The sequence below is a fragment of the Nomascus leucogenys genome, chromosome 2, assembly GCF_006542625.1.
Source record: "Nomascus leucogenys isolate Asia chromosome 2, Asia_NLE_v1, whole genome shotgun sequence".
In the NCBI taxonomy this organism is placed as follows: domain Eukaryota; kingdom Metazoa; phylum Chordata; class Mammalia; order Primates; family Hylobatidae; genus Nomascus; species Nomascus leucogenys.
Window position 1 is genome coordinate 62,007,511 of NC_044382.1, and position 11,256 is coordinate 62,018,766.

Here is an 11,256-nt window from a genome sequence, read left to right on the forward strand (position 1 = left end):
TCTCCTTCCCTGACACCTCCATCCACAGCCCCAGCTCTGCTCTCCCTTCCTGCCGCAGCCCTGAGCACTTGGAGACAGTGGCTGTGGCCCTCCTAGGCCCTCTCTCCTTGGGCACATGAGTCCCAGGCTCTTGGATATGGTTTCTATTCCTGACATCTGGCTTGCTCTCCGATGTGAACTCTAGTTTACCAATTCTTTCAAGGGTGGGGCTCACCCTGTGACATGACACTCCAGGTAGGGGCCGCTCAGACAGAGTAGAGAAAGGCTACCCCTTCCTTGGTCTGGGCACTGTGTTTCTATGAATGCAGCCTATGCCACAGCATCACCACCACCTGAGCTGACTTTATCAGGTACTCTACGGCTAAGCCATCCTGTACCTGAGCAGATATTTTGGGGGATCAAAAGTGCAGGGTGTTACACTTGTCCTTCATCACTTCATGCTGTTAAATCTGTCCCAGCTTGCTGAGGTCTTTCTGGATCCCAAGTCACTCAAGCAATAGTCCCCCAACATGTTAATTCTCCTGCCCAGTTTTGTGTCCTTGTCAGTAGCCCCCTTTGATGAGCATGCCACCAGTGCCCAAATTCAAGTTAATAATAAAAATATTGAGCTAGGAAAGGATGGAACCATGTTTGCCTTACTGCCTTCCATCAGGAGCCATTAGGGTCAGCTGGTGGCGATGCTAGACACACCAAAGCACATATAACTGTGCCACCAGGCCGTATTCCCAGAAAGGGCCAACAAGTATGTCTTGAGGGTCTTTTACATTCACGCCAACTCTGTCTACAGAAAACCTCTGATTTGCCTGCACAGTCATCATATGCATTTCCTATTGCTGCTGTAAAAAATCACCACAAACCTGGTGGCTTTAATAAAAATTTATCCTTACAGTTCTGGAGGTCAGGAGTCTGAAATGGGTTGGGAGGCTCAAATCAGGATCTCAGCAGGGCTGCATTGCTTCCCAAGGATCTAGGGGAGAATCTGTTTCCTTGTCATTTCCAGCTTCTAGAGGCTGTCTGCAGTCCTTGATTTCTGGCCCCTTCTCCCTATCATGAAAGCTCATCACTCTGATCTCTGCTTCTGTTATCATAGCTTTTCCCACCCTCCTGCTTCCCACTGATAAGGAGGAAGATTATATAGGGCCCACCCAGGTAATTCAAGACCATCTCCCCATCTCAGGATCCTAAATTAATCACATCTGCAAAATCCTTTTTGCCATGTAAGTTAATGTGTTCACAGGTTCCAGGGATTAGGATATGGACATTTTGGGGTGGGGATGGGAATCTTATTCAGCCTACCACGGTAACCTTAAAATGAAACAGAGAGAGAGAAAGGACCACATACCTGCCTCAACTGTAAAAGCATTTTTTTCCTCTGAACTTTGAGAGAAACATTTTTCAAACGTAATTTCTCCTTCATATTATCCTAAAACATAAAGGCATATTTTAAAGCATTTAATCCATTTCTCTCCTTTTTCGCATTGGTTTGAAAAGTGGATGGTTCTGGGGCTGCAAACCAAACCTTGAGCCCTAACATTCTGTCACTTATTTTAGGTCCTTTTACTTCTACTCTAGCTGGGGCTGGTATGACATTTCATGACCAAGAAGCAGAGGACACTGGTTTTGCACCAAGCAAATTTTATATTGCTTTCAAATTCAAGATTATTTGGGTGTATGCTACTGTAGGGGCCTTTCATGACAAAATGATCTTATGATTTTTTGGTCTTGTATTCCCACGGTAGTTTACATAATTTTTATTACTCTTAACATGTTAGGGTTAGTAACCCTACCTTGTCTCCAGAATCTAAAGCTTGACATGTTGTAAAATCTCTGGAAATGAGGGTTACCCCCCAAATTATCCTTTTTTCTCATAACAGCCCAAGGTCCATCTCCTGATAACAAAGGATCTCAAAGGGCTTGAGACTCACCCTGTAATCCCAGCACTTTGGGAGGCCAAGGCAGGTGGACTGCTGGAGCCCAAGAGTTCAAGACCCGCCTGGGCAACACAGTGAGATCTCATCTTTATAACAATTTTTTTAAAGGTTTTTTTAAAATTTTGAAAAAGATATTTACCTGTCCTACTCCACAGTCACCTCTCTAGACAGGCTGGACCAGACCAGTCTCATACCTTTCTCAAGAAAATATATCAGATCTTGAAACAAATAACAAAACAAAAAACAGAAATCAATCTGAGGTACTGTTAATATACCTCCTGCCTGGCTGGTGTTAGCCTTGATAAACACGCATTTATTTTTTTTTTTTTCTGAGATGGAGTCTTGCTCCGTTGCCCAGGCTGGAATGCAGTGGCATGATCTCGGCTCACCGCAACCTCTGCCTCCCAGGTTCAAGCAATTCTCCTGCCTCAGCCTCCCGAGCAGCTGGGATTACAGGCACAAACACCTCGCCCAGCTAATTTTTGTATTTTTAGTAGAGATGGGGTTTCACCATGTTGGCCAGGCTGGTCCTCCAGCTCAGATGATCCGCCCGCCTCAGCCTCCCAAAGTGCTGGGATTACAGGCGTGAGCCACTGCACCCAGCCATAAACATACATTTTAAAACATGCATATACACATACACTTTCAGGGATGCAAAGAAAATCCGCATATGTGGGCAACATTTATGGTGGACCAAAGGGAGCTAGGCTGCTTCACATGGATGATTTCCATAACATCCCTGTAGGAATGTTTTTTCCCTTTCTAAGCTCTGTCTGCAAACTCACCCTCCGGCGGTTCATGTCCTCAATGTATTTCATCACTTTCTGAGTGGCCAAAATACTCCCTTTCTTCTTGGATATGGCTTTTAGAATATCTTTTTCAAACTCATGCACTGCTCTCGAAACTTCACTCCATCGAATTTCAGCCTCCTCAATGATCGCCTTGGGGAGTCAGCACAAAGAGAGAAGAATGTTTCCAGCAATCTTCAAGGATGTGTCCTCTAAGAAAACCTAAGTTCCCAGGCCTCTTTGTGTCCCAAAATATTATGTTTCTTCTTAGTCTTAGGAACATATCCTTAAGATACAAACTTGACCATATCAATGTTATTAGTTAAAAGCATTCTTCAAAAAAATAGAATCCATAAAAAGAGAGCAAACAAAAACAGGTGTCAGGTATCTTTTTTTTTTTTTTTTTTTTGAGACAGAGTCTCGCTCTATTGCCCAGGCTGGAGTGCAGTGACACAATCTCAGCTCACTGCAACCTCCGCCTCCTGGGTTCAAGCAATTCTCCTGCCTCGGCCTCCTGAGTAGCTGGGACTACAGGCACCCACCACCACGCCTGGCTAATTTATGTATTTTTAGTAGAGAAGGGGTTTCACCAAGTTGGCCCAGCTTGGTCTTGACCTGACCTCAGGTGATCCGCCCACCTCGGCCTCCCAAAGTGCTGGGACTACAGGCATGAGCCACCGTGCCTGGCCAAGGTATCTATCTAAATATGTATTTCCATATTTGAAATTATTTATCCATTAAAAATATCTGGAAGGATATACATCAAAACATGAACGACAGTTACATCTAGAGAGATGGATTAGTGGGGAAATAAAGAGGCACTCTTATCATATTTCTGTTATTTAAAAAAAAAAAGACGTTATATTTCCAAGCCTGAGTATTGGGGGGAAAAATGGAAAAAAAAATAAAGAAGACATCATAAAGTCAGGTACGGTGCCTGTAGTCCCAGCTGCTCAGGAGGCTGAGGCAAGAGGATTGCTGGAGGCCAGAAGTTCGAGGCTGTAGTGTGCTATGATTGCGACCGCGAATAGCCACTGCACTCCAGCCTGAGCAATGCAGTGAGGCCCCATCTCTTAAAAATAAAAAAAAAAGATGTTATAAAATGAATATATGTATTGACATAAAGAGAGGTTAAGTGAAAAATACAGTTTACAAAATAACATGATACTATTTTTTAGAAGAAATTCATATATGCATAGAAAATTATCTAAACTGTAGGAGGTAAATGGAAAGTCAACAGAAATTACCTCTGAGTAGTAAATTGTGAATGTTTTCAAATGTTCTTTTAGCTTAACTGTATTTTTCAACATTCTACAACATAGATTGCCTAGAAATAAGAACACGCACAGACATACATATTACTATAAAAAATAAAATGGAATGGTATCTGTAGCCAGACTGCAAATCATCCTAGTTCAGACTTTTTTTCTGGACACCAAGAAGCAAAAGCATTTTCACTGGCTGGCCTCAGGCTCCAGCCTCTTCCCAGCCCCATCATCTCCACATGGTAGAACATCAATCCACCTGAAACGCTGCTTTCAACACGTTGCTCTCCTACTCAAGTATCCTCAGTGGGGTCCAGCTTTCCAAGACATCAAAGATAAACTGCTTGGCATGGCTGTCAAGAAATCATTGCCTTACTCAACCTGACTTCCTAAAGTAGCCTCTTCTCTAATCACACTGGCCTCCTCAATGTCATGAGCTCACCAAACTTGTGCCCACCTCCACTGCCTTGCCCATGTCATTCTCCTTACCTGGGGTGCCCTTCTTTCCCTGTGCCTTAAACAGATACCATCATTCTTCAAGATCATGCCAAGTCCCTTTTAAGCCCTACCTCCTCAACAAATTCTTTTTGACCACTCTAGCCCATACTGATCTCTGATCTCCGCACTTGATGCTTACATTGCACAACCTAGCGCGTCAGGATAATGCTACCACATCCCAAGCTCCTTTAACTTGCTAGAATTCAACAATGTATGTTTGGAAAGAGAGAGAGGAGGGGTGGGAGAGCAGGATCAGTTGATGTGATACAGATGGTTGCATTGATGGGAGACATGAGTCTACTGACTGGTCCCTCTTGAGACGAGTGTGATTCTGTGAATGCCCACATTTAGAAACAGAAAAATGGAAAACTTTAGAAATAGAACAGAAGTATCTACTTTTCATACAACATGGCTCTCAAATGCAAGCCAACAATGTCATCCTGTGGGCAACCGAATTAACAGTGATGTTTCTTCTCTGGAGGAAACTGACTGTATTGGACTTTCTAAGAGACACTACTATATTGGTCTGTAACAGTGCATGAACCATGGGCACGTGTGCCGTATAGAAATGCTGACCTAGGGGCTGGGCGCGATGGCTCATGCCTGTAATCCCAGCACTTTGGGAGACCGAGGTGGGTGGATCACGAGGTCAGGAGATCGAGACCATCCTGGCTAACATGGTGAAACCCCGTCTCTACTAAAAATACAAAAAAAATTAGCTGGGTGTAGCAGTAGGAGCCTGTAGTCCCAGCTACTCGGGAGGCTGAGGCAGGAGAATGGTGTGAACCTGGGAGGTGGAGCTGGGATCGCACCACTGCACTCCAGCCTGGGCAACTGAGCAAGACTCCGTCTCAAAAAAAAAAAAAAAAAAAAAAAAGAAATGCTGACCTAGGGACTTTTCACTCAATTCATTGACTGTGATGGTTAATATTAGGTGTCAACTTGACTGGATTCAGGGATGCCTAGATGGCTGGTAAAGTATTGTTTCTGGGTGTGTCTATGAGGGTGTTGCCAGAAGAGACTGATATTTGAGTTGGTGGACAGGGAGGGGAAGATCCACCCTCAATGTGGGTGGGCACCATCCAACTGGCTGCCAGAGCAGCTAGAGAAAAGCAGGTGGAAGAAGGTGGACAAGCTTGTGTACTGAATCTTCTGGCTCTCCCTCTTCTTCCCATGCCCAACAATTGCTTCTGCTCCTCCTGCACTCGGACATCAGACTCCAGGTTCTTTGCCTTTAGACCCTCGGACTTGTACCAGCGGCTTCCTGGGTGGGGGCTCTAGGGCCTTCAGCCATGGACTGAAGGCTGCACCGTTGGCTTCCCTGGTTTTGAAGCTTTCAGACTTGGACTGAGCCACTATCGGCTTCTCTCTTTTCCCAGCCTGCAGACAGCCGATCGATTGTGTGGGACTTTGCCTTGTAATCACGTGAGCCAGTTCTCCCTAATTAACTCCCTTTCATATATACATGTATGCTCTTGGTTCTGTCCCTCTCAAGAACCTTAATACACTGACTTGAACCTCAAACCCCTTGTATTATTAAGAAATTATTGCAGGCATGGCGCAGTGGCTCATGCCTGTAATCCCAGCACTTTGGGAGGCCAAGGCAGGCGGATCATGAGGTCAGGAGATCAAGACCATCAGCTAATACAGTGAAAACCTCGTCTCTACTAAAAATACAAAAAAATTAGCCAGGTGTGGTGGCGGGCCCCTGTAGTCCCAGCTACTCGGGAGGCTGAGGCACGAGAATGGCATGAACCTGGGAGGCGGAGCTTGCAGTGAGCTGAGATCATGCCACTGCACTCCAGCCCGGGCAACAGAGCGAGACTCCATCTCAAAAACAAAAAAAAGAAATTACTGTAAAATTTTAAGAGCATTTAGGGTTATCATGGTTATGTCCTCTAAAAGAATTCATATATTAAAGATATATACTGAAATACATACAGAGATTCACTAGGATTCACTTGCTAGTAACCCAGCCAGATGAAGGGAAAATTGATCAACCAAAAGAGGCCATATGTTGATGATCATTGCACCCAGGTGTTGAATACACAGGGCTTTGTTGTGCTAGCCTCTCTACATTCGTGTATTTTTGAAATTTCCCATTAAAAAAAGTTCAAAAATGTGTTGTCCCCACAAGCAGGTGGTAAGTTCCTTGAAGATAGGCCCTGGATTCGCCTCATCCTACTTGTGTTTCTTCCAAAGCCCCAACAATCACATGAACCCATTCTAGATACCTCTCAATGGGGCAGAGGTGGGGAGCCTGGGCAGGACAGGCTGCGCTGGGAGGAAGCTGTACCTCATGATGCTGCAGGTCGCGTTCCGCATTTGCCCTCATGTGCCATAAGTCATCCTTCATGTCTTCCACCTCCTTTCGTACAAGCTCAAGTTTTTGGTCGGCAGTCAGGCCTACCCCACGGTCCATGCCTGTCCGGGATTTGGATCTACGCCTGCCTCGAAACTGCAACCCAAGAGAAACAAAGCCATTGTCAAAGAGGAATTGGTAATGAACCAGCCCAAGATAGGCATCAGAATGATCCTCTGACCTGCTAGAAGTTCCCCAGAGTGACAGCCAGGGAGAACAAATTCATGGTAAAAGGATGCTGGATATTAGGCCTGAGCTGACATTTATTTCTCAAGTCAACCTAAGCCCCTGCACTAAATACTTCAAAGGCCTATGTTTGACAATGAAGTGAAAATAAATACGGGTAAACGTCTTGAGGGTGGAAAGGCTGTGAACATGCTATAGACTAGCATTCAAGTCAAAGACAGGGGACAGCTGAGAGGTACTTCCTGAGCTGAACACAGGAAAGAAACTGCATCCGTGGGGGACTGTGTTCAGCAAAACAGACAAACAAACATCTTGGACTTTCTATGCATTTAAGGCAAAGGTCAGAAGTGGGTGGTCCAGGGTACATATGGGTTTGCTTGGCCCTCAAAGGATAAGCCTACACAGATAACCCCTTTGAGACAAGGCCCTGTGCTAGGCCCACTTTCCTCATTTAGGTGGCTGGCTGGGCCTTGTTAACAGTTGAGTCCCTCAACTTAAATGAATTCTTTTTTTTTTTTTTTTTAATTTTTTTGAGACAGAGTTTTTCTCTGTTGCCCAGGCTGGAGTGTAGCAGTGTGATCATAGCTCACTGCAGCCTCAAACTCCTGGGCTCAAGCAATCCTCCCACCTCAGCCTCCCAAGTAGCTAAAACTACAGGTGCATGTCACCACATCTGGCTAATTTAAGAATTTTCTTTTGTAAAGATGGGGTCTTGCAATATTGCCCAGGCAAGTCTCGAACTCCTGGTCTCATGTGATCCTCCCACCTTAGCCTCCCAAAGCACTGGGACAGGCCTGAGCCACTGCACCTAGCCAAAGGGAATTCTTTCAAGTAAACTAAGATATGCTTGGAGAGTCAATCCACTATTAACTGAACCCAATTTCTTTCACAGTCACTTGAAAGAGAAACCCTAGAGGGCAAAGAAAAATCAAAAGTAAAACAGGGAGAAGGTCCCATGGTCAATTGGCTACAGAGGGTGCACCAAAGGCAGATATACAAATACCACTTGCATTTAAGGTGACAAACAATAAAAGAATGATCTAGATCTCCATTGTGTACCTGTGCATAATCTGCTGCTGCTATCTTAATTTCTGATAATCGTGGAGGTCGCTGATCCCTGGGCTCCAGTTTAGCGTAATATTTCTCAAACATCTCAGTCTCAGTTTTGAGAGCAGAGTTTACATAGCTGCAAGACAGGGTACCTGAGTAAGTTCTAGTAATAAGAGTTTAAACCTCAAATAACTAGTGTTTAATAACTAGTGGACCTGCAAGACCCCTTAGCCTCTTGGTGCCTTAGCTTCCTCACCTATAAAATGGGTATAAGAATAGCACTTAACTTTTAGGGTTCCAATAAGGAAGACAAAGCCTCTGGCACAGTGTCTGACACATAGTAAGTGCTATATATTTGATATTTTTATTAATATGTTTAATGAGCCACAAAATTCACAACACTAGTATTACATTGAAAATTCTCATAGGTTTCAAGTATCATTGAACCCATGTGGGAGATTATTTCTGAATTACTATATATTATATATATATTTTTTTTTTTATTTGTTTAAGAGACAGGGTCTTACTCTGTTGCACTCACTGTAACCTTGAACTCCTGGGATCAAGCAATCCTCCTGCCTCAGCCTCCCGAGTAGCTAGGACTGCAGGTGCACAACGCCATGCCTGGCTAATTTAAAATTTTTTTTGTAGAGGTGGTATCTTGCTATGTTGTCAAGGCTGGCCATGAACTCCTGGCCTAAAGTGATCCTCCCACCTTGGTTTCCCAAAGTGCTGAAATTACAGGCAATAATAGCCACTGTGCCCAACCTGAATTACTATATTCTTGAAGTTAAACACACCCACAATCTTCAGATGTTTCCTTTGGTTTATGTTTTTCAGTTCTTTTATTTCCAGTACCCAATAGATGAAAAGTATCAACTGGAAGTTTATCATAAACTCTGGAAAACTCTGAACAGAGGAAGAGATAACATACCTAGTTTATCCTGTATATGCCAAGGTTATAACCTTTTTAACTTAACTTCTCATATGTGTGTATGTGTGTGTGTGTTACACACACATATGTATGTATATGTATATGAGAGAGAGAACAACTTTGATGTTTTCATGTGTTATTAATCTATTAGTTTGGTACAAAAGGAATTGCAGTTTTTGCTATTACTTTTAATAATTCCTGTTTGGCTGAATTTTAAGACTAGTGGGGCCAGGTGTGGTGGCTCACGCCTGTAATCCCAGCACTTTGGGAAGCCGAGGCAGGTGGATCACCTGAGGTCAGGTGTTCGAGACCAGCCTGATCAACATTGTGAAACCCCATCCCTACTAAAAGTACAAAAATTAGCTGGGTGTGGTGGCAGGCACCTGTAATCCCAGCTATTCAGGGGTCTGAGGCAAGAGAATCACTTGAACCCGGGAGGCGGAGGTTGCAGGGAGCCGAGATCATGCCATTGTACTTCAGCCTGGGCGACACTTCAGTGAGCGAGATTCCGTATCAAAAACAAAACAAAACAAACTAGTGGAAAAGGCTGAATGGAAAACACAATCTATCAAAGTAGCTTGCTTTTTCAGCATAGATCATGCTCCAGGTGTATGTAGTCTGTGGGGTCACACCTGAGTTTGAATCCCAGCACTACCACTGACTAACTGTGCGAACTTAGGGAAGTGACTTAACCTCTGTGTCTTTGTTTCCTTCCTGCAACTTCCTAGGGTTGCAGTATCATCATATAAGATCATATATGTAAATGCATGGTACATAGAAACACTAAAAAATGAGAGCTATTAGTAATAATACCTCAGTTCTGACCTAAAGCATTTGTAGATGTATAGAAAGAAGTAACATCTATTCAGCTGCTAGAGCTAGGATATTCTGTGCAAGACCAGTAAGTTGTACAACTAATCTTAACTACATCATGGAATCTTTATATCCAATTTACTTGCTATAGTAGTAGATATAAAGCAGACTGCAAAATAAAATAAAATAAATGCAGACTATCGGGCCATTCTTTACTGTCCATCTCCATGCTTATATCCAGGTTCAGGCACACATTGCCTCATACTGAAACCATCTCAATAGCTTGCTTTCTATTCTGCTGCCGTGTTAGTTTTATCATAGAATCTTTTTTTTTTTTTTTTTGAGACTTAGTCCCTCTCTGTTGCCCAGGCTGGGGTGCAGTGGCACAATCTCAGCTCACTGCAACCTCCGCCTCCCAAGTTCAAGTAATTCTCCTGCCTCAGCCTCCAGAGTAGATGGGATTACAGGCACGCGCCACCACGCCTGGCTAATTTTTGTATCTTTAGTAGATACGGGGTTTCACCATGTTGGCCAGGCTGGTCTCGATCTCCTGACCTCAAGTGATCCGCCCGCCTCGGCCTCCTAAAGTGCTGAGATTACAGGCGTGAGCCACCGCGCCCAGCCTTATCACAGAATCTTAGCATCAGAAAAGGACTTAGAAGTCACCTGGTCCAAATTGCCGCTGTAGAATTGTGGATGGGCTAAGCACACCGTCTGGCACGAGAGAGACTCATCCGGCCGAAACTGTCACTTCCCCAATTACCCTCTGGGCTTCCCACCACCGGCCCCATCCCCTCGCCCCACCACCCCGTTCTAGCTCCACCAACGGCTCGTTGGCTCAGTGGTGGTGGTGTAAAGAGTAAAGTCTCTTTACTCGCAGGAGTAAAGAGGCAAAGTCTCCCCAGTGCTCAGTGAGGGCTTGGATCTTCTCCATGCTGGTCCCCAGGTCCGAGGCCGCCCGGGGAGGAGGGCCCAGGAGGAAGAGGGGCGGCCCCCAGGCGCGGGCCGCGGTACCTGAGCTCCTCCACCAGCCCGCACAGCTGGATAACAGGCAGCTCCAGCTCCGACCCTTCACGGGAGTCGGAGAGGACGCTCTCGGACTCATCATCAGTCATCACTCTGCCGAAGCGGCCCCTGCCAATGCCGTGTGCCCAGGAGCTCCGGGTGCCGGCGGCCACGCGTCACTCCGGCTGCGACGCCGTGGCGCGTTGCCCGGGCGACCGGACGCGAGGAAAGGGGTGGGGATTCCGGTGGCCCCTCCCCGCGCTGCCCCGCCTGTCTCCATGAGGACCCAGCCAGGTTGCTGGCTTTGAGCGCACACCTAAGCGCGTTCAGTTTCACTTCTTTAACAGTAACTCTTAAATTGATAGCAATAATAGCAGCCGCTGTTTCTCAGCACTTACTGTGTCCTTGGCAGCGTGTTAAGCAT

At 45.2% G+C, this 11,256-nt stretch overlaps 1 protein-coding gene across 3 annotated transcripts in view; it reads right to left on the bottom strand.

The window, feature by feature from the left end:
• The window catches only part of CCDC113 (coiled-coil domain containing 113), a 40,222-nt gene extending 29,193 nt beyond the window's left edge, over positions 1-11,029 (bottom strand). For all 3 annotated transcript variants that reach the window (XM_030796175.1, XM_030796178.1, XM_030796176.1), the window contains exons 1-5: positions 10,842-11,029; positions 8,090-8,216; positions 6,779-6,940; positions 2,717-2,872; positions 1,343-1,423 (exon numbers count right to left, since the gene is read on the bottom strand). In XM_030796175.1, coding sequence (XP_030652035.1) covers positions 1,343-1,423; positions 2,717-2,872; positions 6,779-6,940; positions 8,090-8,216; positions 10,842-10,942 — 627 coding nt within the window. In that variant the 5' untranslated portion in view covers positions 10,943-11,029. The remainder of the gene's footprint in view (positions 1-1,342; positions 1,424-2,716; positions 2,873-6,778; positions 6,941-8,089; positions 8,217-10,841) is intronic.
• Positions 11,030-11,256: the final 227 nt, after the last annotated feature.